The sequence below is a fragment of the Mugil cephalus genome, chromosome 22 (assembly GCF_022458985.1).
Source record: "Mugil cephalus isolate CIBA_MC_2020 chromosome 22, CIBA_Mcephalus_1.1, whole genome shotgun sequence".
Taxonomy (NCBI): domain Eukaryota; kingdom Metazoa; phylum Chordata; class Actinopteri; order Mugiliformes; family Mugilidae; genus Mugil; species Mugil cephalus.
In genome coordinates, this window is record NC_061791.1 from 14,694,429 (window position 1) to 14,721,526 (window position 27,098).

General features: G+C 44.5%; 1 protein-coding gene across 2 annotated transcripts; it reads right to left on the minus strand.

The window, feature by feature from the left end:
* Positions 1 to 35: 35 nt before the first annotated feature.
* On the minus strand, positions 36 to 26,539 carry etv6 (ETS variant transcription factor 6). 2 transcript variants are annotated; one of them, XM_047575667.1, is made up of 8 exons: positions 26,074 to 26,539; positions 23,058 to 23,184; positions 7,451 to 7,615; positions 4,436 to 4,570; positions 1,743 to 2,348; positions 1,390 to 1,532; positions 729 to 829; positions 36 to 593 (listed from the first exon to the last, which is right to left on the minus strand). In XM_047575667.1, exons 1-8 carry the CDS (start codon positions 26,101 to 26,103, stop codon positions 491 to 493), a joined length of 1,410 nt encoding a protein of 469 aa, XP_047431623.1. In that variant the 5' UTR covers positions 26,104 to 26,539; the 3' UTR covers positions 36 to 490. The 2 variants fall into 2 exon arrangements, with proteins under 2 accessions (XP_047431623.1, XP_047431622.1); XM_047575666.1 differs by having other exon boundaries at positions 23,058 to 23,187; positions 26,074 to 26,537.
* Positions 26,540 to 27,098: the final 559 nt, after the last annotated feature.

Here is a 27,098-nt window from a genome sequence, read left to right on the forward strand (position 1 = left end):
CTCCCGTTTCTCAAAACAGAAAATGAGCGCACAGCTTGATCCAAAATGTTTTATTTCATGGTGAAAACATTCCTGTCACACACACACACACACGCCCAATTTTCTTTGTACAAACAGCAAAATTCCATAGTATAATGCATGTGAGGAGACAAAAAGGAAATCAGAAAAGTGACATAAGAACAAAGTGATTGGCTTTTGGAGGAGGAAAAAAAAATAAAAATAAAGAAGGAACATTTAAAACGTCCTCTCGGCTCTGTCCACCAGAAGAATCAAAGCAACAGTTTGTTTTCTTTTCATGTCGGGGAAATATCATCCTAAGGCGAAGTTGGAAGGGATCACGTTTCATGTCCCTCCTCTGTAGCGACGGTACGAGTACGAGTGTAGGCGCGCTCCGTATTCAACATCGATTTTTCTAGCTGCTTCTGAAAGGCATCAGCGGCTGTAGTAGTAGTAGTATTAAGTAGTTCATGGACTCTCTCCCCAGAGTTCCTCAGCACTCCTCTTTGATGTAGATTTGTTCGTCTATGTCGGACTCCAGCCGCTCCAGCCGCTCCGTCTGTCCGTTCATTATCTCGTCCGGGGTTTTCATGAACCTGAAGAACGTGGCAACACAGGACAACTTGTAAATCGTTATGTCATTGTTTTCTTTAGTGTGGTCTGTAATTCAAGGAAGGAAATGATTTAGGAATGAATGAAAGGAAATGTTGGGCATATTTAATAAGACCCACCTGAAGAGAAGTCTTTGTCCAGGCTCTTTCCTGATAATGTTCAGTTTGTAGTAGTGTCTCAGTGCTCGCGACATCTTCTCGTACGTCATATTGGTTCTGTTCTGTAAGAGATGAAGGAGCACAAGAGTCATTAGTAGTAGCAATGTGACAGTGCATCAATTGGTTCATATTACACAATAATCTGAAGAGATGTTAACATAAAAGACCCAGGTAGCAGCTTTCAAACTTAAAAAATAAACCAATAGAAATGACGCTTTTTGGGCACTTGGGGGCAGCATAATCAAGCTACTGACACAAAACTTTATTTATTTATTTTTGTTTGGTGGTGGTTATGTCTGTCAGTCGTTGCGAAAAATATATGGCTCCCTCTCCGCTAACTGCTAACTAGCTTGTTGCTAACCCTTCTCTTTCTTGGTGCAAATTTTGCACAAATTGGAGCATTTTTGCTGAAAACCAGTGCTCACAATAGGCTGGGAGCCATTTCTCTGTCACTAGGAGTAAAAACTTTTCCTGTTTCCTATCATCTTCTGAGTAATATTTGATATTGTTGAAATGACAGCCTCAGTCTTTTTTTATTGCTCACTGAGCCACCTGCAGCCAGACCGAAGATAATAAAGTAAAAAAAAAACACCTGGAGAACCAACTGAGTGTGTGTGTTTACCTTGTGATTGCCCCAGAGCCTGGCCAGGCCGTTGGGGTCCATGATGCGGAAGACTTTACTCTCCGGATCCTCCCAGCGGATGTAGTTCTCGTACCTGCTGTCTGACAGGAGCTGGTACACGTAGTCCCAGAGCAGCCTGCAGTCTGTGAGGGGCCCAGCGGAGAAAACAGAGTGAGCTGGTGTAAGGCTGTGAAAATCTCATTCAACGGTTCTGTTACAAGGCAGCATCGAAGGACAGAAAGCTAGGATGAGAATGTTTTAAACATAATACACGGTGTATTACTCCGGCTGCCTCTGGATATCAGCTCACGTGGTGCTAAAGATGACGCCTCATGCGGCCTCACGAGTCTTACCTGCTATCCGCCCAATAGGCATTTGCTGCTCCTCTGGAGGAGACACAGGCATGATGACGTGGTTCCTGTAGAGCGGATCCTCATGTTGCTGCAGCATGTGCTGCTGCTGCTGCTGCTGCTGCTGGGCCAGCTGATGATGGTGTCCGTGAACTTTCACCTCGCGTCCGTTCTCCAGCGTCGCCTGAGCCGAGGCTCCGCCGCGGCTGTGCCTGAAGTCCAAGCCGGCGACCCCTCCGCTCCTCATCGGGCTGAGGAGCAGAGGGTTCATGATGGTGCTGGGCATGAGCTGAATGACGCGAGGAGGACCCGCCTCCTGGCCCCCGGGGCTGCCCGGGCAGGGGGCCTCCCGGGGCGTCGCGCAGCGCCCGTTGGGCGCAGCCGGGGACACCGACAGGGGGTACATTTCCTCCGACAGGTGGTGGTTGCTGTCGGGCAGCTGAGAGAAGGTCTGGAGGGAGTCGTCGTTGGCGGAGCGAGAGTGGTTTGCCTCAGTGGGGGATCGCCGCGGGGTGGTGTGGTGGGGGGAGCGGGGGCGGTGTCGCAGTTCGATGGTCGGCGGGTGCTGGGGGATGGGCTCTGAAGCACGCGGTGCCCGCCGTACCGTTTCTGGGGACGCATTATGCAATGAATACATTTTGCAGTTTCACATAAATTCATAGGACTCTCACCTGCTACATCACTTTCAAAAATAGTCAGAAGAATGAAAATAGTTTTTTTTAGAAATGTGTGTGTGTGTGTGTGTGTGTGTTCAGCCCAAATCACTTCAACTGCCTGCAAGTTGCTGCATGTCGCCAGTAGATCTGTGATGTGAACCTTTTTTTGGGTTATTCTTATTGTGTTATTGGTTGTTTTTTGTCCGACATGTTCTTGTTTTTCTGTGCCTTGAACCAGTCAACATGGTTTTCGGCCGTTTTTGTCTTCTGGTGCTGTTTTTATTTTGTTTTGGCTGTGTCTAAGTACCAAGGACAAAATAAATACTGGCTCTGAAGGCGATACTGGCAGCCGATGAGAAGAGTGAACGCCGAAAGTAACTAGATCTCTGGAGTCGACACTCCATAACAACTAGTAGTGAAAGTTTTTAAAAGGTGTTAGGTCTTGCATTTAAACCTCACATGTTGTTTTGTTTAGTCATCGTTGACACATCAAACCAGTTTAAACAGAAACTAGGAACAACAAAGCATGACGTTGTTGTCATATTTTTAGTCTCGGAAATATCTTCCGTGTATAATTTATCTGCTACTTCAAGGAAGGAATTTAAATTCCTGGCTTTATGTGAAAGAGCCACTAGGTGTCACTAACATCCTACACTTAAGCTCTTAAGTTTGCGATCACGTCGTTTCTGATCAGCTTCGGTTAAAGTTCTTTATGAGAAGCAGTTTTAATTTTTTCTGCTTCAAGTCTTTCATCTCAAAGTAAAGTGATTGTATCTACAATGAGCCAAAACAAGGAAGACATTAGCAATGACCAGGAAATCAGTCACTCAGCCAGCAGTCTGTGGCATGCACATGAAGCTGCGTTTCCTTGTGGAGCAGGTTTTACTGTCAACATTTGAAGTGGCTTAAAGTATCGCCCCAGCTCATCTGATTGTGGTTGTGTGGCAGACGACAGGCTCAGGTATTTCACTGAAGATGATCATTACTTCCTTGATCACAGCAAACAAGAGAGATAAGAAAACACGTGAGCTTCTAGGAAAGGAGAGACGGGCTCAGATTATTGCCCCTGGCAGTTCATGTCTTCCTTATTTCTAATGTTGACGTTCTGAGAACTTGGCTAATTACAGAAGGTAGCTCTGCTACTGACTTTTCTATGAATGGCTCATGGACTCATACTATAAAGCATCGGTCTTCAACAGGGGGTCCGTGACCCCTACGAGGTCTGCAGATGTACTGCAGCGGGGTCTTTGGTTGATTAGACATTTTTTATTTATATATTTTTTTAATTTTCACCCACGAGTTTAAATTTCTCCAATACACGTTCAAATGAATCCAACATATACAAAAATGTTGAAGACCTCTGCTATAAAGGAAAGGACCCTGTCAGGATAATCTAAACGTCAAAAGGATAGGCTATTATTTTAACAAAACTACATCTGACTCATATATGTATATGCTTGATGAAATCTGGTATTATATGCTCAAATTAGCCTAACTTACAAGCTAACATAACTAGATAACTTGTTGTAGATAGCTGTGGTTTTTACGGATTTGCACAGGACTTGTTTTTTCAAATTTCCATGAGTAAGTTAACAGCATAAAAGCTAACAGTGTAAATTAGTGTATGCTCTTCGCCCTAAGGAAGTTATTTACTTACTTTATGAAGCAGATTATCTTAATGGCTAATTACCTAGCAAGCTAATTTAGACTAAATTCGATGACTAATGTCAAAGTCTCCTTTTAATATAGATGATTTAATATTGTACCCTGACAATTGTACATAACATCCATTATTTGGAGACATCTTCTGTTTCATTTTGTACTTGTCTTCGACTCTACTTTGTTGTCATGGTATCATTCATACAGCTGAAATGGTGCAAGAAAAGAAATGTTTGAAGGAGATTTTTTGGGTTGAATGTGTACTGTATATTAATTTGAAGATTCTTATTCTTATCAACAACCAATAGAATTTATTTAGGCAGCGAATACGCTGGATCAATGATCGATCTGCGCATCCAAAATCCTCATCACTGGGCTGACCTTCGAGCTTCAGGTGCGGCACAGCGCTCTCAGGCAGCGAGTGGAAGGAGTTCCCAGGGAAGTACGTCGACGGGTAAAACACATGCGACTTCCTCTGCTTCAGGATGTGCTGCAGCAGCTCATACAGGACGTCCCCTGCGGAGATGCAAAGGTCAGAGGTCAGGTCAGATCAGAGAGGCGTCTTGCGCCTACAGAAAAAAATAGGGAATTGGCACTGGCGTCATCCGAAGAATCGGGTTGCTCCTACTTCTCCTTCCCTGTGCGTTCCAGGCAGCAGGGAGCTTGAGCAATAATGGAAGAATAGTTACGGAGGGGCGGCCGGAGAACGCGCTGACTTACCAAATCAAGATTCATTTGTTTCTAGAAAAACATCTACACCGCGATGATGAGAGTACAGTCATAACTCCCTTCCGCAGAATAAGATAATGGATTACACTGAATCAGTTGTAGTTGCGATGAGAACTACACGTTTTCTGAATTTTCGTTGCACCGCAGGTTTTGTAGCGGAAAACAGCGCATGTAAAAGGCCATTGCACGATATGAACCCGGTGCTGTGAAAGTAGTTACACAGTAGCGGGGACGCCGGGCACAAAGTTTGAGCAGGAAGTTCACTGAATAATTTACAGGTGTGCGTTTGGCCTCGACACCGAGAGGATCGGCTCGGCTCCTGGCGCAACGAAACATTTACGTGGTTCACAAATCAATGACAGCACATCTGATTTTAATTAAGACTGCCATCGCGGGTTACTGCCGGGCCTTTGTTACAGACTTACCATAACAAGGAAATGATTCTCATAAAGGAAGTCATGGTGAACAAGCGCACACAAACAAACACACACACACCCTTTTCAGTTCTCAGTTTCTGGTACTGTGGCATTGACTTTCATACGGGGGAGATTCCTGCTTCCTGGTGTTTGCTTTGATTCTGTCCTTACAAATATGTTCCCGATGTAGAGCGTCGACAGCGTCCACGCAAAATAGTGTGTTTATCACAGTGAATCCCAAGTGCTTGGACGTTGAAATACGAGTGTTTGGCATACCCGAAACTCCTCCTTTATCTTTACAGTTGCCTATTAAAATATAGTCAAGTCTAAACACGCCGCCGTAATGGAGCTTAACGGACTGATTACTGGAAGACAGGCTTAGGCTTTCCAGGGAAAAAAAACATTGTCTGTTATTTCAATTCACCGTTAACGATTATGTCACCCAGCTGCAATGGAGCAGACACCTTTTCTTTATTTCTGTCTCTAACGCACACCTCAAAAAACAGCTGGCTTACAAGAACCAAACCTTCTCCCTTACAAAGAGCGGGTCCACCAACTAAGAGTGTTGGGCACACATCAAATCACTAATTATGGCAAACTCTATAGACTCGTACAAATGCACCCACACAATCGTGTAGAGGAAATATTTCTTCCATTGTGGGACACAGAAGCCCCCTAAGTGTTTGTCTGTTCATCCAGCCAATGTTTTTTCAGTTGACGACTCATTTTAGGATGGACAGAGTCACCAAATTTCTGATGCCGCTGATAAAGTGAACCCATAACTGCAACCAATAGCACAACAACCGGTGACGATCAGTCACATTTTCCAGATATTTTCACACTTCTTATTCAACACTTTCGACGCATTCAACACACTTCTTCTTCTTCTCGGCGTGTAATGTCATTCATCGGGGCAGACCGACTGGTAATACTACATACGCTGAACTGAAGGGAACAGCTTTTACTTCGGTGCATTTACTCCTCAGTTGTACGGAGGATTAATAGTGCCTCGATTAGTCCTTTTTAAATCTACGCACGCAGCGTCTGAGAGTTGATGGACACATGAAAGTGTAAATAAATAAATATAATTGATCACAACAGAAATAAAAACTGGCCAGAAAAAAATAAATGTTTTACAGCTAGCATCTATCAGCAGTTAGCTTAGCTCTACACACAATTAGCAAGGCAGACCAGCCTACAGCCACCAAATAAATGCACAAGCACAGAAATAAAAACATAAATTAAAAGTAGACATGAATAAACAAAATAATGAAAAAATTATGGTTTGCTGTTATTTAGATTAATTACCAGAATTGAATTGATTAGCTACTTTTTGTCCTCTGTACATCTCTCACGTTGCTTGACCTGCTATAACCGAAACTGCAAAATATTTTGATTTTTTACACGCTATGCCGATCCCTCCTTTGATCAGTCATATGCCCGTCATCCTGAGCCCCGTCTCCCACTTCTGACTTCAGCCCTGACCGACTGTGAACCGTGTAACATTTCGAAGCTGCTACAAACCGTCATCAGATCCGGTTTTGTGTTTCAGACAGAAATCCAAAACTATCGGGGGGCGGGGGGGGAGACGGTTTGCTCTTTTTCGTTCGGTTTTATTTTTATGCGCCTGGCCGCTGGCGTTGCCGGGGCGACAGTTGAGGTTGCTTTGTACTTCCTGATCAACCGTCTCCTACTTCCTCCCCCAGCAGCCTCGCTTTAACTGCTGCCTCCCTCCACTGTCACCTTCCCTTCTCCGCTCCAGCTGACTTTATTGATTTTTAAATGGCATAGCTTTTCTGTAAACACATTGATTTTGAAGACGCGCCGGTTTTTATGTGCCAATAAAACCCAACGTCGGTCTAAATGACAAAACGTGGCAAATCAGTCGTCGCAGTGTTAAATATTTCGAGACTAAATGTGGTCAGGGATGCATTCATCAAGCATTACTCTCATCTGTGTCCTTTTTTTTTTTCTTTTCTGATGGTTGATGTCAGTTTTTCCCTTAGAGAAGGAGCTTCTAGGCACAGTTTTCCATAACATTTCCCCAGCTAGTCTAGTGTTTCCATGACAATTGCTCTTCCTTCCTAGTTAGTAAATCTTGTTTTCCAGTCTGGGTCCTGCTCCAGTTTAACTACAAAAATACAGAACGCAATCAACTCAAGTGACTCATTTGTAAAACATTACACTGATGCCTCCAGTTTTCCAGGCCTGGAATGCGCCTCCGAGCCAAGTAATATAAAAAGAGGAGTACCGGAGTGAGGGGATCGGTAGCGGAAGTCCTCCTTGGTGAGCAGCAGCAGGGCTTTGCCGTTCATCTGGAAAGAGCCACTGGTGATTGGCCGGAGGGCGAACTCCTTCTCGGCCCATCGCAACCACTGGGCCACGTCCTCCCTGCTCCAAAAGACTGGCGGCAAACCTGGAAGGATATGCAGGGGGAGAGGGGAAAGGGAGTTTAGATCATTTTTGCTAAAAAAAAAAACAAAAAGGCAACAAAATGTAGGTGAAGGGAAAAGAAAAGGAAAAAAAAATGAGCTCAGTGAAGAAGAAGCAGACAGATGGAGGTTGAGAGGGAGGAGGGAAGAAAGAAGGAAAGGCAGGAAGGGGGTGTTAGGGAGGAAAGAGGGAGGGGAAGGGGGGGAGAGGAAGGAAGGAGGCAGAGGCAGTAAAACGGATATTGAGGAAGTGGAGATAAAGCCAAGAGGATATTAGGAACGGCAGGGAGATAAAAAAAAAAAAATTGAGGAAGTGGAGATAAAAGCCAAAAGGAGGGAGTGATTACGGGAACGGCAGCGGAGATAAAGAAAAAAAAAAGATGAAGGAGGAGGCAGAGTCAGAAGGGGAGAAGAGGTTAGAATAAAAGATTAGGAGATGAGAAGAATACAGAATGAATCCCAGTGATAAAAAGGTAGGGAGGATACAGGAGGAAGACGGTCAGAGTTTTTATTTGATCTGTCATGATCTGTTCCGCTCTTTGCTCTCTGAACTCCAGACAGGCACATCAGAAGACGGACAGTTTATTAGTTTGTGTATAAAAAGGACGAGGGCGCACGGAGGGAAAAGAGCGCAGAGAAAAAAATGGGATGACAGCATGTCCCCCACCCCCTCCAACACACATTCTCTGAAATGTTTCTTTCACTGCCGTGGGAACAGGCGTGCAAAACATCTGCACTGGTGACCAACGAGCATTTAGAGGCAGCGGAGAAAGAACAGAGAAGACGGTGGAAACGGAGAAAGCTCACTTCACTATTGAAACGTTTTTCAGAAGAGGCGGCACTAATCCCGCTGGAGCTGAACACCTGTCAACAGCTTTTTCTTGTGGGTTTGCTAGTAGAATGCTTAAAAAAAAAAAAAAAAAATCAACCAAAAATAGGAATTGCAGCATGAATACAATTCGTTTGGGGGCATTTAGGACGCTGGAAGACAACTTTTGTAGCTTCCCTTAAGCTAACTTCACACCAATGGGAACAGCCAACGCTACATGCTACAAGACTCTTATAGGGTTCAGCTACAAATAATCAAAATTACTGTCTAAAAGCTGACTAAAAACAACTAAATTGTCTTAATAGTCCTTAAACTACAATCGCAGTCTACATTCTGCTATATGACATTTTACACTTTTGTCACCTAGCATTGCAGATACACAAGCTAAGCTAGCTAGCCAAACAGAGAAACTTAACGCTTCCAAAAATATATTGATTCACGTGTTGTCGTTAAATTACAAGTTACGAAAACCAAAACGGAAAGAAGAAAGTCAAAACAGACCGATTATGGAGGAGGTTATGTCGCTTTGCCGTCAAGCTATTACGTTACGACTCTTTTGTTCTATACTTGATAGCTGGGTTTGGTCATTTATGAACGATGTAACAAACAGTCGTGTTTGACTGCCTGTTTATGATGTACAATTTTTAATATTAGTATTTTTGTCGCAGAATTGGGAGCCATTTTGGAAGAAGCTAGCATTACCTGAAGTGTTTCTGCTAGCAAATCAAATAGTTAGCAGGATAAGTAGGTAGGTATATGAGTCAATAATGCAGTTTTTAAAGTTTGAAACTTATTACCCAGAAAACAATGAACGTAGTGGAATATAAGTGCTAAGCTAACTTTACCATCGCAACTAGCTTTGCTCAATCGTAAAGCTAACATGGAAGGGCTTTAAATGGTGAGCATCTATTGGTTTCCAAATATCTGTATCTGTATTAATACGTAAGGCCACTTCACTGCAACCCTAATAACCAAATTAACTACAAAAACGTGAAGCTATCCTACATTTTTGCTAGATATTGCCAGAACACTCCATCTTTCTTTGAGAGTACTTTATTTTTTTAACGAGATTCATTTAAATATCATCCCACCGTTATTCCTTGGCTCCGAACACTGAGGTTTGTTGTTAGGTCCTATCTGAAACCTTCCCACACAGATGTTGTTGATATTGTCTGACATTAACAGGATGAATATATTTAGCATAACACAATGACACTTCTGTATTCCAGTCAACACAGATACTGCCACCTCATCATTACAGCCCGTGCTCTTGGTGAAACCCGACGATTTACAGTATGACTCAGGATCACCTCGCTCTCTGTTTTTTTTTTTTTTCTTTCGAGTTTCGCGTGCATACGTACACATATGAGCATATTTGCAACGGTGTATGGCTCCGCTCAGAACATCCATAACACCCACGCGGAGCACAGCCGCTCATTTCTTACGTCTCGCTTTATCGGCCGGCCTCAAACACTTCCTCTGGGAGTCGGACAGCTGTTATCTTTGGCCGCCAATGTCACTGTCACACAAGTAATAGGAACCTTGTGCTCGCTTTCAGCCCTCCCCTCCCCTCTTTTCGCTCCCCCCCCCGCCCGTCAAACAAAGGAAGTTTTCACAGAGAGCAATCAATATAAAATGAAACCCTGTCTAGATTGTCAGCTTCCCATTTCTTCTCTTCCCTTCCAGTCCTCTTTATTCAGATAGTGACATGAGCATCGGCGCTAGGCCTGGGAAGGCCGAGGTTATCTGGAGCGCGGCCCGCAGTCCGTTAAGCTCTGACCCTCAGCTTGTCAACCGACATCCTAAGAAAGTGTCAGGGAATGGGACAGGTGTTTCATAACCACAGGAACCAGTGGTGGGCAGATAAGGAACTATATTTTGTCTTGCTTTCTCACTGGATTTCCTCTCATTTCCGAAATAATAGCTAGGCCACATCTCCTCTAGCCAGCGGTATGAGTAGTATGCTGTGAGTAAATGTGTCAGTCCTCCTTTCAAGGAGTGAAAGTTTATGGGTGATTTTCTCAATAATGAGAGAACCGTTCAAAATAAGGCCAGAAAATTTATTATCTAATTCATAGGTCTTTAAGAGGTGGGCCGTGACTGCGGAGGTTGGAAAATCTTTGGTTGATTAGACATTTTTTATACACTCCTCATATATATAGTTGGTAGGGGGTCCCTACTTAATCTCTCCATCAGTTTGGGGCATTGAAGACCCCTGATCTAAACTGCTGAAATGTCTCCTTTGTAGATGGTACAAGAAACATTTACTAGACTACATGGGATGGCGATTCACCGGAACACTACGACCTGACTGACTCACTGACTTTCTATCAATATTGAATCAAGCTGCCATCTGCACTCCATGCACCAGCTGCACGTCCGTCTCTCGCGGCTGACTTGTGAGAGCGGCGAGGCCGAGGCGGGCAGCAGTGCAGCCCGGGTCGCGAGGTCACGGCTGCGGTATGCTCTCTCCAAGGCTGGAGAGAGGTGCTGCTCTGCCAAAAACCCTCCAAGATCCGGTCTGCCGGCCTCAGCCATCTGCACAGAGCCCCAAGGAGGAAGCAACAAGAGGAGCAGAAGGGAGGAGGAGGAGGAGGAAGAAGGGGGGCCCAAACAAACGTGTCCCACAACGTACTTTGGCAGGAAGCAATCCAGCGTGGGCTCCGTTTCAGCACAGGAAACTTCCTGCGGTAAGGTTAGAGAGCAGCGCTGGGAGGGTTATTAACAGACAGCAGCAAGGCAGAGGAGGGAAGAAAAAAAAAAAAAAAGAGGAGGAGTGGAAACGGAAAGGAAAGAGTGGTGAGAGCGGCAGCGGTGGGTGTGTGTCACAAGACGTGACAACAAATGAAGGAAGATCATGTAAAGCAGCAAGAGCAGGAGGACAAAACAAAGATGTAAAAAGAGGAAGGAAAGGGAAACAGGAAGGGAAACAGATACTAAGCCAGTGCCGAGTTCCCAGAGCAGGACATATTTCTAAGTCTTGAATTACCGCTCCATTTTTCTGGCCATTTGAACCGATTCTGTATGATAAGGAAACAAAGTACATAAACCACTGAGGCGAGGTCTGACGCTGCCACTGGTTCAGCATGTTCATTCAGAGTCAAAACTCCTCCCCAGTATCCACATATGGGCCCAGTGTCTACTTCCCCCTTTCATCACTTTGCGGCTATGGAGTGCCAGGTACTTCCCTCTGAGGAGCAACGATGCCAAAGTCAACATTACATTCACCTAATTCACATGAGCTGGCTGACTGATGTATGGTGCCTTTTGTCTTAACCCAAGTCTTCTGGCAGCACAGTCTCGAGGCAGACGAATCCAGGTAAAGTCACAAGTCATCATTTCCTTTGACTCGAGCCTACGTGTCTTTGAAGATACTCCCCCGGTTCACGGTATTTCTAAAACTCAGAACGGAGGAAGTCACATGGATTAGAAGTGAAATGTAACGAGCGAGCTCAGTCGCCTTTTGTTTTATATAAATATATAACTAGTTCACGCCTTTGCGGAACGCCAACCTTGAATCAGTGTGCGCACACAAGGCGATGCATGCATGACTGGCACAAGGAAGTCCTTGGGAAAAGTGGCTCGACTGTACGAAACGCAGCAAAACAGAAACCCGTCACCGAACTGACGTCATGAAAAGGAGGAAGCTCTAAGACGGTGCATGACGAACGCAGGGGTTCTACAGAAATCCATTCGAGTTCCAGTTAACGCTTCGTTTTGGCGTCTTGTCAGCGGGGCTCGTTTCTGATTCACGTCCGTGTTGCAATTTCAGAATCTCGTTATACATCTCGTATCTGTCAGATGTCGCCAGGTGCTGATTCTAAAACCTGAAGGGCGCAAACATCCTTTGCTCACGTAGAGGTGAGGAAGTGGATGGCGCGGACAGAGAGCGCACCTTCCGACCTGACCCTCTCTTCCTTCGTCACGTTCACACGGACCATTCGGCGCTGACACATGCGTCCTTCCTACTCGCTTTCTGTCGGAGAATCCGTTACAGTTTTGTGGCAGGTTGCGGGAAGCGAATCAATTTGTGAGCCTGCCTTTTCGTGAATGCATCTCAGGTTCACAGTGTTCACGAGAGCGAACATACATGTGTGTTTCTGAGTATGTGTGTGTTTACATTGAATAAAACCCTCAAGCACGGCAGCAGGAACCCAAACCCTTGACTAAACCGTGGGCTCCTAATCCTCTCTGATGACACATAATTTTCACTCTGTGGTTTCTCAGGCCCCCGCTTATGCTCGCTAACACACACACGCGCGCGCGCACACAGAGTGCACAAGTTGCCAAGGCAACTCATAAGCGCTTGGGATGAATGAAGGGAAGGGGAGGATGAGATCACTGGTATCTTGTTTCGTTGTTGCGGTACAGAAGCCTTTAACTTCCCCTCTCAGCCAGACAAGTTAATGAGGTCCGTCCCGCTGCGAAGCAGCAAGATCCCGTCCAGAATCCCAGTCCAGCGCCGCACATTCAACCGACACTCACGTCGCTGACTGTTTTTCACACCCTGCTGAAAACTTTCATAACTGCTTATTGATTCTCGACTGATTAAAAAATGACTTTGAACTGTAACCCCTCACCAACAGCTGTGCCAGAAAAGTCAAAAAGTGTTTCTTTCTGACAGTTTCTGACTGGGAACTAATCGTTTTGTCACGGAGTCGTTTTGGGTGAGGTTGAGTCGCTTTGCTACCAAGCTATAACTAGTATATTTTCACTCTTTTTACTTGGCAGATTTAAGTATAGTACAGACAGTTGTATTTTTGGTTAGTTAATTATGAAGCAATGCAGTATGCAGCTGTGTGGCTTAGGAACCTTATGTGCTGTGAAGAACCACAGCACACAGAATTAATTAGGTAGGCTAGTGAACTGGGACTTATTTTAGAAGACGCTAGCATTACAACGTTGGCACTGCCTAGCTAGCACGTATTTCACTTTATGCAATTTTTATATAAAATGTCAGTGTCAGCACAAGAACAGATACAAGTAAATTTTCCAAGGTATAGTTAACCGTACAGTATAGACTTAGGACAGTAGAGTTAGCTAAACAGATAGCTTTATGGTATCCTTTTTTCCCATTGAACTTTAATGTTAACATGCGGCTAAATGTTTAGGGAAACTAACCACATAGCTGGTAACCTAGTAAATTTATCTGTGTGTAGCTTTAAAATTAATACTAGTATGTCAAGATTTAGGGCACAATTACATTTGTTATTTTTTTGTGGTAGAGTTAACATTCATTCATATTTAGCTTATAATGTTAGCATCAACATGCTAATATATTGTTTTTGCCTACAAACCACAGCTCAATGATTTTAATAAGTAGTACTAGTATTTTCTCAATAGTATTAGTGTGTAGATCACAACTATAGGGAAGCTAGTTAACAGTGATAGGATTAATCTCACTGTTTTTATAAGAAAACACGAACTTTTCAAGATGGAATGTTTGAGTAAAGACGAAGCATTTTCCATCTTCATTTGAAAACAAATCTGCCTTGCTTCCATGTAGTTTACTTTGGCTGTGGGTGTGCTGAATACATCTACTCTTTCCAGATCCGTTTTCAGATAAGTGTCTACTGATTTGGTATTTGATTAGTCATTAAATTTGATTAACTTAAATAGCCACTGAATAAAAGCATTATGTCTTTACATCAGAGTAGCAAGATCGATTTCAGTTACATTTCCAATTGCAAAATGAATCACGAGCACAGAACTAAATCCAAATTTAGCAGCGAAAGGAATAAATGTCAGGTGTAAATTTAACTTGTGTTTGCAACTGTCATTTCCAACCATAATATCCATGTGTGAAAGGTTCTCTACACATTTTTGCTTTTTGCGTTTGCATCCAATCAGCAGCTGAGTGAATGTGTCCTCGTATTTCTAGTGTCTTTCTAGTTCATTTCTGAGTGGAGTGCTTCCTTTCACTGTATATGTAAAACTGGAACCAAATTGCTTCGCGCTGTATTTTGAGTCATACTGGGATCTGAAAGTTAGTGGAGATTTTATTTTCTGTCAGAAACTCTTGACTTTCAACAGTCTAAATATACATCAAGACCCAAGTGATGCACAAACATCTCAGACGGAGAATTTCGGCTTGGCGTGACCTGGGTGAACTGTAACTAAATAAACCAAACGAGAAGCAACTTGGCTTCATCTGCAAAGCTGGGACTTTGCTCTTAAAACTTGGAGCTCCTTAGTCACTCAGTTCTTCAGTAAATGTTTGCCTTTTCTCTCAAAGCAGAAGTAGGCGGATATTGGTCTCGCTATCTCAATAAAGAATTTTTTTTTTTTTTTCTTCCTCCAGACAGAGGAGGAGGAAGGAGGAAGGAGGAGGAGGAAAGAGGAGGAGGCTTGCTAGTGACCTTCTGACACCCTGACTCAGGGACATGTGGGTATGAGAGCGCCGCACATTTCCTCAGCTAGTACTCACACACTGTTCACCTCCCTTTGCTTTGTGTGTGCGTCTCTCTCTGCACTCCCTGTCAGGTGGGTGCGGCAGGGGAAAATCCACCTCCACCACCTCTGCATATACATGCACACTTTTACTTTCAGGACAACACCCCCCCCCCCCCTTCCCCCTCCCCCCCTCCTCCTCTCATATTCGTTGTCTACTTCCTCCACCGGCATGCACGTGCCTGTCCCCGTCCGGCAAAGCTGGACTTCATCCAGTCAAAACAAACATAAAACAGTTCATCAGTCACACTAAGCCTTTATGGCCAGGAAGTAGCGCGACCTGTTTTTGATAGTTTGTTGTTGAGCGCTGGAGCAAGCCAGCTCTTGTAAGTTAGTTCCTGAATCCAGCGTCAACTGCCACTCTTGCTTTTGTTCGGGAGCTATTTTTTCCCCCCTCCTGCTCTCTCTCTCTCTCTCTCTTCTCTACCTCTCTCTCCTTTTTTTTTTTTTTTTAAGTGCACCGGCTTCAAAGACATTTGTTAACTAAATCAAAAGGCCCCTGCTTGTCTGGAACACGCACATACACCTTGTAAGCAGCCTATGCTCTTTTTCTTCTTTCCACATGGACAATGGGAAGTCAGTATTTAATGCAGTGCAACACTTAAGCGATTACATCTAATGCAAAGTGGAAGCTGCTTTTTTTTGCAGCAGTTTGCATTATGCCTGCTTCTCCTGAAAGCAGCACGAGTAATTTATGTAAATAAATATAACATTATACAACTCATGAAAAAATAATATTAGAAAAATGTTGACTAATTTATATCCTTTAATATTATATAAGCCCTGCTCGCTGATTTCCTGCTGAAGGAGCCTCACTGACAATTGAAGTCAAACCTTCTCTGTCTCCATGTGTCTCCATCTTTTCAGGTGAGTGTTCCCTTTGTGTTTTTATGCCTCCTTTTGTTGTTGTGCATAGTCAAAATATACAGGTCAGTGCCAAAAGCAATACATAGGGGTAAAAGATTCAAATTAATTGCAGGAAAAAAAATCCATCATTTCTAATAATAAAGGCAAAACAAACAAAAAGAGTTTGCTTTCCCAGCCACCGTCCAGAGATTTGCATATAGTAAATAACTGATATCGTTATAGGCGATTTAGACTTCTACGTCAATTTGATGCCTACACAGACCGCAAGAGCTGTGATTGGTCCGCTTGGTATTAGTGTATTTCTGCTTTAGTGTTTCTGCATGTTTCTCCATCTCTGCAATTTGTGAATTGATTGTTTTGGATCAATAAGGATGGAACACATCAAGGAAAGGTTAACTGAGGAGGTTCGGAGATCCAAACATTTGTATGGGTCATCTTTGGCCAAAGTTTCGCCATTGTTGGAAGTGAAGCAGGAAGTAGAAACAAAAATGTACCCGACAGAGACTTGCCGCCAACTAGCGTTTTGCGTTGTTACAGACTGAGCCAGACAGACGAGCGCACAAGTATAAATGGCTCGCACCGGCATAGGCTACATGGTTAGGTTACGGCATCTATGTCCAACATTACCCTAAAAGAGACTTTAGTCAGTAATAAGTAAAGGGGAGTTGGAGTACGCTATGTTCAACATGTGTCTGGCATTGTTGGTGAGTCGGTGTTAAATTAACATTTTTGTGTTGTCATTCTGTTTAAAAATCAATAAAACAAACACACGTGATTTGACGATGCTGGAAAAAAAAACGATTTGCGGTGCAACGACACAGCTCGAGCGCCAGTTTTCAGCTTTGTATTGCCAGCTTCACTTAAAAAATGGTGTGTAGCCTGTTGCCTTTTCACCAGTACTGTGAATGCAGCAATGTTTAGGCATGAACATGATACCAAGCTACCAAGCGCAGATAGTTAGCACCTGACTGCGACCGGACCTGTTGTTGTGGTCAGAAGTAGAGAAAGTAGTGTATTTTATCAAGCTTGCTATCCCGTGGCAAGGCAGAGTTGGAAGGGCTAATGAGTGCAAGAGAGCTAGATATGCAGAGATGGCAGCAGAAGCTGAGCAGTGAGGGTGGAGGGCCTGTGTGTGGCCGGTGGAGGTGGGTTGCCATAGGTTTGTGGCAAAATCCACCATTGCTCTCCTGTTCAAGCTGGACATTCACGAGAGAGATCAGAGGGGCAAGTGAGTGGCTGTGGCTGAGGAGGAAACATCCTAGCTGGGGAGCATGTTAAAGGAAAGGCTAGCCGAGTGGTTTTAGTAGTTTGTAGTAGGGCTAAGCTAATCTCTCGGTTGAAAGTCACACATTTGTGTGGTGGCAGCCTGGAGGGGGGTGACTCCAGGACACTGGAACTCACTCAGTGCGTTTACATGCAGAGCTTAATCGAGCTATGCTCAAAATTCGACTTTCTTACTACAGTCCTTGTCCCGGTTTACATGCTGCGTAAGAAAATCAAATAACTGTTCTCCTCTTCCACACTAGATGGCGATACGTGTCTTTTCAGCGGGATAATACCACGTTAATACTTTCCGATTTCAATTTTTTTTTAATCTTGTACGTAATGTTCACGCTACTTCTGATGCAGGTAAAATCCGCGCTATCCCTAAGACAGCTCCGTACTCTTCTTCTTCTGCGATCAGCTTTCTTGGACGTCGGCTTTTTTGTTCCGGGGTCACACGCCAGCGTAGTGGTGGTGGAGCATGTGCACACGCATTATCCGATAAAAACTCCGATTCCAAACGCATTATCTGGGTGTCTCAATCGGATAATGAGAACTCCAATTTTAAACGGAGTAATGTGTTTACATGCACTTAAGTTCTCCTGTTATAGTCCGATTAAGGCAATAATTAGTTTTTTTTCACATGCATGTAAACACACTGACTGTTGAGCCTTCTTCAAGTGTCGTGGGCCTAACTTAACAATACACCGGGTCAAGGGAGATGCCCACTTGAAAATCCCAATGTACTGCTGTTGGCTAGGCTAGTTTGCTGGTGTTTTCTTGTTTGTTGCTAGTCGGTAGCTGACTGCTAGCCTGCTGGTCGGTTTTTCAGTTTTTCAGATGTTTCGCCTCCGAACTTGGCACAAGGGATTGTAACATCTTATTCTGTGTAATAATGAATGCTTGTGTGGTAGAAAGGAGCTACTAAACCATGTGGTGATAAAGAATTTCATTAAGTGGACATTTATCACAAGGAATTTTGTGGCTCATTTTAGCTTTTGTGACTTTTCCTCTGAAAGCCTTAAATCAACACAACATCAGTGCGTCACACAAGCGTCGTTCATTGTGATATTTTGAGTATAGCCGCCCCACCACCACCCCCCCCATTAGAAACACCATACGGAGTGTGTCGCGTACAGGAAGAGGAGGGGGCTGCGCTCAGCTCACTCACTGCCATGTGAAAACAGTTTCCCTTTCAGAGGAGAAAAGAGACTTAAAACACACACACACAGACACGCACGCATGCACACACACAACAACAACAACAACATTTATTCAGGAAGCGCCGTCTGCCCACTCAGGAAATTCCTGAGGACAAGAGCTGCTTCCAGGGGCAGGAAATTTCCCCTCAGAAAGACCAAACACACACACGACGTGCACAAATACACACACATACTTTGTAACCCCCCCCCACCCCCCCAACAGTAAAACGGATAATACACCACAAAGGCAGGGAGAGAGACACCAAAGGAAGCTGGTGGTGGTGGGGGGGTGAAGTCATGTACGGTAACACACTTACTCTTACACACATACAGCATACACCTACACTACCTCTGGCAAGCTTTGTACAAAGGCACTCACACTCATCCACCCACTCGTACAAGCATGCATAGTGCAAACCCAGCTGTGAGCGCATGCACGCGCACACACACACACACACGAGCCAAGGAAACCAGCTAGTCTTGTTTCCATGGACATAGATTTTTTAATCATCCAGGAAGATATTTCTACAGTCGCAGCCACTGTTCTTTTCTTTTGTACTTCACGCATGTTTATTGTAAAAAAAACAAAAACAAAAAAAAAACAATAGCCTTGTGATGTAGCTCTTTAAATAATTCACCGTTTTCTCACTGACCAGCCTTTACTTGCGTCACGCCGGGAGAACGTAGGCGATTCAATAAAACTCCAACAAATTGGGTGGATTTCAGAAATCCACACTGAGATGAAATGGATCATTTATGGCTTTGTCTGTTTCTTGAAGTTGCTTTCTTAAGATAAAGTCCAAATAGTTAGTTCGTACATGCTTCAATACAACATTTTTGTTTTGAAGTGATTACTGGAAAGCTACTAATATAGATGTTTTCCTAAATAACCAATTAGTCCAGCCCAAGTTAATATCATCAGCTTTACTCAACCAGACCTGAGCCATCTCACTTTAAATCTGTCATATGATTAAATATGTTTCTGAGTGACAGAAGCAAAACTATTCACTTATTCATTAAAAAAAAAAAAAAGAACTTGCACAGCTTTAATCTTTATCTTATGCATCTCATAAAGATGACATGAGCAATAGGAGTTGGAGGAGTTCTAAATCACCCGCATGAGACAAAGATGGGCCGGGACAAGGAAGTGAAAAGGACATAAATTAATAATAGAAATAATCAAACTAATTTTTCATCTTCTCTACGAGCGAACAGTTTCTGCTCTAAAAACATGGCAACGCCACAATAAATACCGTTGAGATGTATGTTTTGAGATTTAGAAAAATACACACAATGTGATTTCACCAAAAAGTATAAGAAGAATAAAAACAACGTTCATGTCTTTGTGCTGAATACAAAGCTTCAGTTAGGAGAACGTTAGCTTAGCATAAAGACTGGAAACCAGGGGAGAGGGCTAGCATGGCTTAACAAAATCCGCCTCCCAGCATGCCTAAATCTGTTAATCTAATTTGGTTGGTGCAATAGTTAAGTTTTTTTTATCTTGAGGTTACTAGGAGTAACTAGGAGCGCTGTGAATGTTTTAAATGCGGTCGAAAACGATTCCACGTAAAATCGAATTCTCATTTCCTAGATCTGCTTGATCGCGTGGACACACATGGCATGTATTCGTTGCTTTTATGGCTTTATTCTTTATTTATTATTTATAGCTCGAGCACATGTCAGAATGAATAAAACCTCGCACTATCTCGTTCCTTATCTCAAATGTAGTAACACACGGGGCTTGGTAACAGTTTAACCACGCACACTCTGAGGTGTTCCCACTGCACTCGTGACTCCTAAAAACAGGCTGGAGCGAAAAAAAAAAAAAAACACCCAAAAACAAAATGATTGAATGATATTTTCGGGAGTGAGTGATTAGAGAAGGGCAGACGTAGCCTCGGTAGTTTAGAGTTTGCGGTGCGTTGCAGTGATGACTGGCTGCGAGGGTTAAACTCTGAGCCTGCTAGCATTCTTTAGTGTGAGGAGCAGGCTGCAACTCTCCCCGATCTAATCCACTTCCTCCCCAGGAAATGGAGAAGGCGGATTTCTGCCCACACTGCAATTTCCTCCCTCATTCTTTTTCTTTCTGCCCACCCCTCTCCTCCTCCCCCTCGCTCTCTCTCTCTCTCTCTCTCTTCCTCCCTCTCTCCCCCTCAGGACAAATCTCACTCTGAGTGTGGGGGTTAATGGACAGCTTGTTTGCCAGCACGTGTGTTTAGATAGTACGGGGAGGGGGGGAGGCGAGCGGAGGTGTTTCAGGACTGCGTGACAGAGACATGTCGCCGTCTGTCTGAGGAGAGGAGAGCAGAGGAGAGTGGATCTCCCCCAGCTGCAGCCGTAAGCTAAACACCAAAGAACGAAAAAAAAAAAGACCCGAGACATTTTCCCGACCTGCACATGTGTGAGCGCCGAGTCCGCCCGAGGGAACTGTGTTTGACATCTGATTAAAACAAAGTGGGACTTCCACGTGTCTGCGGATGTTAACTGACCCATCAGTTTACTCGACAGGAAACTCGACGCGGACCTGTTGAGCGTTCTTCCTTTTTCTGCAACAATGCAAAAGAGGAAGTGGGCTGAGGGAGTTTCCTGCGCGCCTCATCCAGCCTCGGCCTGCGCGGGGCCTGGGCCTGGGCCCGGGCCCGGGCCCGGCGCGGCGCGGCACCCACCCCCCGACCCGGCGCCCCGTCCCGAGCGCTCGCTGGCGAAAACAAAATAAGCTGGTTAAACATTGACGGGCGCATGGGTGAAGCCGCCCCGGGTTCATCCTTGAACTGTGAGCCTATCTCTTGGCGCCGCTCCAATCCCGCCTCCTCTGTGATTGGGTAAGCAGCGGTGAGTAAGTAAATGCGACCGAACCCAAGTCCCATACAGATGTGAATATCGCCCTGTTGCTTCATTTTATCTTCCCAGACATATTTCAGCAACCACATGAGCTGATTCGGTGGAGTTTTTTCTTGCCACGGTCTCCTTAGCATGTGCTCCAGGCACTCGTTCTGTAACATGTCTATTATAAAAGCACAGTTTTAGTAAAATTGCGCTTATTTCTCCCTTACTAGTTCACTTTTAGATTGTTTCTCACTTCTCCTCTCTCTACATTTAACTCAGGTATATAGTCAAATGCTGCGCAACTAAAGCAAACTTGAGGTTTGTTTGCACTGATGTGAACAAGGTGGGAAAATCTGCCCGTTGTATTTCTACAGTCTGAATTCTTCTGATGATTTAAAGCGACCGTCTTTTATTAAAGACGACCACACGACAAGTCCAAGCCTACGAAACCAGCGCCTAAAATTAAAAAGTGCCCTGTGAACCTTCCATTGGGAACAAACAATAGAGACAAATTCACTTTCCCCAGACTAAAGAAGAACAATCATTGCACAGCGATTTATCCGCCTCTTCCTCATAAACCAATTGCAAATCAAATACATTTAAATGCGGCCGCATTCACATCGCTGTTTGCTCGCTGGCAGTCGTCGTCTATCTGGCCTTTGTCAACACACCGCTGCCACCACGGCTCAATCAACACAAAAAACGAAACCAAACGGGCAGAATGTGGTTTGAGTGGATGTGCTTGCTCATATTTGTTTGTGATATGAACAAAACACAAAATTTAAAAGCTCCAAGTGGTCAAAAACTCCATCGGGCACCTTTAAAGACACAAGGTTGCTCATAAAATTTTCTTTGCATGCGTAAATGGAAAAAAAGTATATTTTTTTATATATTTTTTTTCCCCATTACTTGGATTAGCCTTGCGGGTTGCTACCTTTTTGCATCAGCCCCAGCATCTGCAGCTTCATCCATAACTTTGCAGGAGAAAACGTGCCCACGAAACTAATCCTAACAGGTTCTTTTCAGCGGGAGACTGTTCGGCAATCATGTATTTAAACCAATAAAAACCGTTTTAAGAGCTGGCCAGCGGAGCTCATACCTAGTTATATTCCATAACAGAGAACATTTAATTGCCTCTACCTCTCCAATCATTCAGTTATACAAGCTACTAACTGTATTCAAGCTTGTCCAAGGACGCCTCCAGTTCAACGTTCAAAAGATATGTAAATATCTCGCACAGTGAAGTGGCTAAATGGAAATCTAATCCTTGAGGAGGAAAACGTGCAGAAACGGATGAATATGAGCATCTGTTCTTCCTCCGTGTGTGTCCTTGCGCCCCAGACATACGCTTCCTCAGCATCTTGTTCCCTAGCACCTTCTTCCTCCTCCTCTTCCTCTTCTACCCCCGTCTGCTCTCTGCTCCGCATTATGTGTACCTGGCTGCTGTGTAACCGTTAGCGATTCCAGTGCAGTGGGTCTGTCAGTTCCGGTCCGGTGGAAGCCATTCAGAAGTCTGACCTGAGATCTGCCTCGACGCCTTCCAGCTAAGAGGTACAGCATGACCGGGCCTGCACTCATGCAGCGATAATGGTGTGTGTGTGTGTGTGTGTGTGTGTGTGTGTGTGTGTGTGTGTGTGTGTGTGTTTTTATTCTCTCTTTTGCTCTCTCTATCAGATTGTTCTTACCTGCCTGACATCTACAGCAGAAGAAGCACAATTTGAATATCGAAAGGAAATTTCATTGTCCCGCCCCCTCAGAGCTTGACTGACAGGTAGTTTTTGGGATGAGACCAAATAAAGAAAAAGAAAAAAAAAAAATGCGATTTCCCAGATCGCCACTTAAGCCAAGCAGAAACATTTACATGCAAAGAAGCTAAAAACACTGACAAAAAAATCAATGTGTCCCGTTGGATTGAGCGGCTGATCGATGTGTGTGGGAGTCGCTGGTCATCTGCGCGAGTGTGCGAGTGTGCGAGTGTGTGTGACTCACGCAGGTGCGCAGGCATCCTGGCAGGCTCGTCCTCCATTCGGCTGGCTGGCCTCGCGGCGGGAGCATGGACGGGGGAGGAAGTGGAGTTTGGCAGCGGGTTCGCGGAAGGACTGAAAGAGCTCCTCTCCTGCTATGAATAGACACAGAGACACAAAGCATGGCTCACAAAGCTCCACAACGCACCGGCCCTGAACCCAAACAGCCCCACGCAAGGCTCGCCTCGCCTCACCTCTCGCCGTGCTCCCGCGACCACGGCAAACACAGATTGAGCGTGACATTCTAATAAACGGGTCCGAGGGCCTTCAGGAGGCTCACATGTACAAGATTCATTCATTCGTGTGCTTTAGCCCGTGTGTTCCTGTGCAGTGCTACAACCTTAACTAAGCAATGCACTGCTAAACAAACTGTTATGGCTGAGCTGGATTTACTCGGCCAATCATTTAATCAGGAAAAAAACAACCGTTCAAGTGTCACATGAACAATGGTACATAAAACTAATCTGAGAATTAGCAAGCACATTTGTTTTAGCTCGAGAAACCGACGGAAGAATTCATGCGTACTCGGGTTTATTGCTGAGGTTTTGCTGGTCCAGTCATCGGCACTAGCCACATAATCCGCGAGCAGCCAACATGTCACGACTCACATGTATTCGCAGATCTCCGTTTCATTGCTCGCGTTTGTCGCGCTTTTAAAAAATGCCAGAAAATCCGCGGGTCACCTTCAGTTCACGGCGCGACCGAAACCGTAGGTCGTTTCTCTTCTTTTTGGTTTTTCACTTCTTACTCGCCAAGTCAAAAAGGGAACGTTACTTTCCTTTGTTCGGTTCTGGATTAATCAGCTGGCGCGGGGGCGGAAACAGGTCACTCAATCTGCCTGTTCGTTAACATCTGGATCGTTTGCCAGGCGAAAAGGGAAACTGCAAGATGTCACGCTCGGCCCCTTTTTAATCATTCCTCACGTTTTATACGCACCGTTAATGGATAATCACTCGATTAGCCAATAATTAAAATAACTGAATGCACAAGTGATGGAAAGTCACGCAGATATTTTAGAAACGGTGGCGTCCGCGTGGAAAACCTTTGGAATTACGCGGTAAACGGAGCTTCGTCTTTTAATGATATATTAAGTTGCACAAACGGTTTCGGCTGGTCTGAATTCGGCTTCTTTGCATTTGGTCCGACCAAACCAGGAATTTAAACATGTCATGAATTCAGACAGTTAATCAAATTAGTGCTTCTATGACAAAAGCTGCTGTTTTTGCTGCAGGCCTCTCTGAGATGCTGCCAGCGTTCAGCCGCGCAGCAAATCTAGGTTAAGGTGTGAGGTTTTCCAGTTTGCGTTCATCATTTTTAGACTGGTTTTCTCTTCTGCGAACGAAAGCAGAGCGTGAAACCATCTACGTTTCTTGAGGAAATGGAGATTCATTTATTTTTTTATTTTTCTTATTTTTTTTAGCGTCAGCCCGCTGTCACCGACCCGCACACCAGCTTAACGCACCAGGAATTTCCTGTGGAAGCCGAGCAATAATCTTTCAGTCTTCTATTTCCTCCTCTCAGAGGCGAAGGCTTCTCTCCCCTGCCTTGACGTCCACTTTCTAAAAATTCAGCTGGCTGTCTCGTCGCGAGGCTCCGGCTGGGTCAGTTTTTTTTTGTGGGGAGGCGACGGGCAGGACGGAGCTCGTGATGAAGACGAGCGCAGGAAAGGGAAAGTGATTTTTGACAGAACTGGGCTGCGGTGCAAAGGTGAGGACGAGTCGCGGGCTCTCGCCTTCTCTCCGCTAAAAAACTTCTCAGAGTGAAGCGCTGGCCATTCCCCTGCAAATCGTGCACTTACATCAGACTCGGTAATGAGCAGACGTCCCTCATAAACAAAACTCCGTATTTCACTTTCAGTCACCGAACAGCTTGCCACGCTTCCAGCTATTTCAAGCTGACCTTCACATCCCAAATAATATTGCTATAATTATATGCCCCAATTAGGGCCGCAGATAATGATTAACCTGTCTTTTTGACTAAGGAAATGTCAAGAAAGAAATGCTTGCCACGAATTCCAGGACCCAAGAATGCGTATTCAAATGTCTCGTCTGACCAGCAGTTCAAAAACATTCAACGAACACTAACACAGAAAATCCATGTGTTTGTGAAACATTGTGACTATTTGTGTTGTGGTTAAAGAAGGAAAAAAAAAGTTGAAAATGAATATGAATCTGCTCGTTGTCCCTGCCTGCAAGCTAGTGATGATCATTACCAGATCCTTTTCCTTGGCTATGGATTATTTTCATTACTGATTAATGAATGGATCATTAAGATTGTAGAAGTCAAACCTACCCACCACAAAGGGGCTTTAAGTTGTTTTGCTTAAGTGGTCATCTGACAATTTTATATACAGATGCACGGGGGGAAAAATCGCAATTTAACCGAGATTCAGGAAATGTTTTGGTCGATTTTGCTTAATTAATCGATGGGAGGATTAGTCGTCGATTACGTTTTTTTTTTTTTTTTGGCCGTATAATTCGCAAATTGGATAACATATTTACATCTGTTTCAATGGCAGTCCCGTAATAATACTCCAGACACGGGGAGTTCATCAGCTTTAAATCCACATTGTATCCACCGTCTCATTAAAGCTTTTGATAGATTTGTAGTCTGTGTGTAGGTTACGGCGCGGCTTTGATCACTTTGTGGTCGGTAAACGAAGCAGTCGCAGACAGTCACGACTTCTTCTTTTTCTCCTCCTCCTCATCCTCCTCCTCCTCTTTCTTCTTCTTCTTCTTCTGCTCATCATCATCACCGGAGTGGAGGCGAACTCAAAGCCGCGAGCAACAGATGACCAGCAAAACAAACGCGCCTCAGCTGAATGGCGCTACCGCCTGCTTACACACCGGAGGCGACACCGCGGCCAACAACAAAACAGAAAAAAAACAAAAACAAAACAAGCAAAACCTGACGCTGGAAAGCGTCCCTCTGAGGGGCACGCGAGGCGAAAAAAATAAATAAAATAAAAAATATAGCGTTACCTTGGTCGCAACGGAGGAGGATTCGGACATGATCTCCCGTTAACTTCTCTCCTTCCACTTTTCCGTCGTGCGTTGCCCCCTGTTTTCCTCCTTATCTCCTAGAGAGGCAGAAGAAGAAGAAGCCCGCACGGCTGCGGCGGCAGAAGCTCCGCGGCGGATCGGCTCGGTGCTGTGGGAGAAGTTGTCTTTTTCATGTAGCCCGCTTCTTCTTTTTTTTCTCCCCCCTCCCTAGTCTCCCTGTCTTTCTCTCTCTGTTCTCTATCTGCTGGCCGGCTCCATAGCGTGGCTGTCGGTGTGAAAACTTCTTTTGTCTGCGTGTGTTTTCCCTTCACATGTCGGCAGCGCGCTGGTTAATAATCCCTTCCTGGAAGAGAGAGAGAGAGAGAGCGCGAGCGAGAGAGCGAGCGAGAGAGCGAGCGCGGAGAGAGAGACTCGCTCTCTCTCTCTCATTGATCTGGATGTGTGTAAAACGGCGAAATGACGTGAATTCCCAGCATTGAGCCTTGCCCCCTTTTAAAGGGAAACCCGAAGCAGGAAATCGCAACGCGTCGCCGCGCGTTGGTTGCATGAACCAACACAGACTGACTGCTTTTTCGCCTTCCTTTTCTATTCCTTTTTTTTTTTTTTTTTTTTTAAATCACAGCTTAATGCAAAGAAGAAGAAACAAAATGCGGTTACACAACACCCTAAACCGCCTCGCTGTAATTAGTCATCCCAGCCTCAGTCAAAGTGTAAAAGGAGCACCTTAAGGAAGTCCTTGTGATGCATTAGCTCATAATAGGCTGCCCGCTGTGAAATATTTCACAATAGTTTGAGAAGAAACCAAGTATTTGCATAACTTATCATATAAGACAGTGTAGTCAGTGCAGCCTCACAGTGGGCTGCATTCTTCAGCCTTAGACTTGGGTAGACTTTATTGAAGTGGTTTAAATAGCTCAGTGGCACAGAAAAACATTCCTGAAAAGCACTAGTAAAATAAAAAACATGGCTGTAAGATAGATAAAATAAAATAATATGAGAATAAA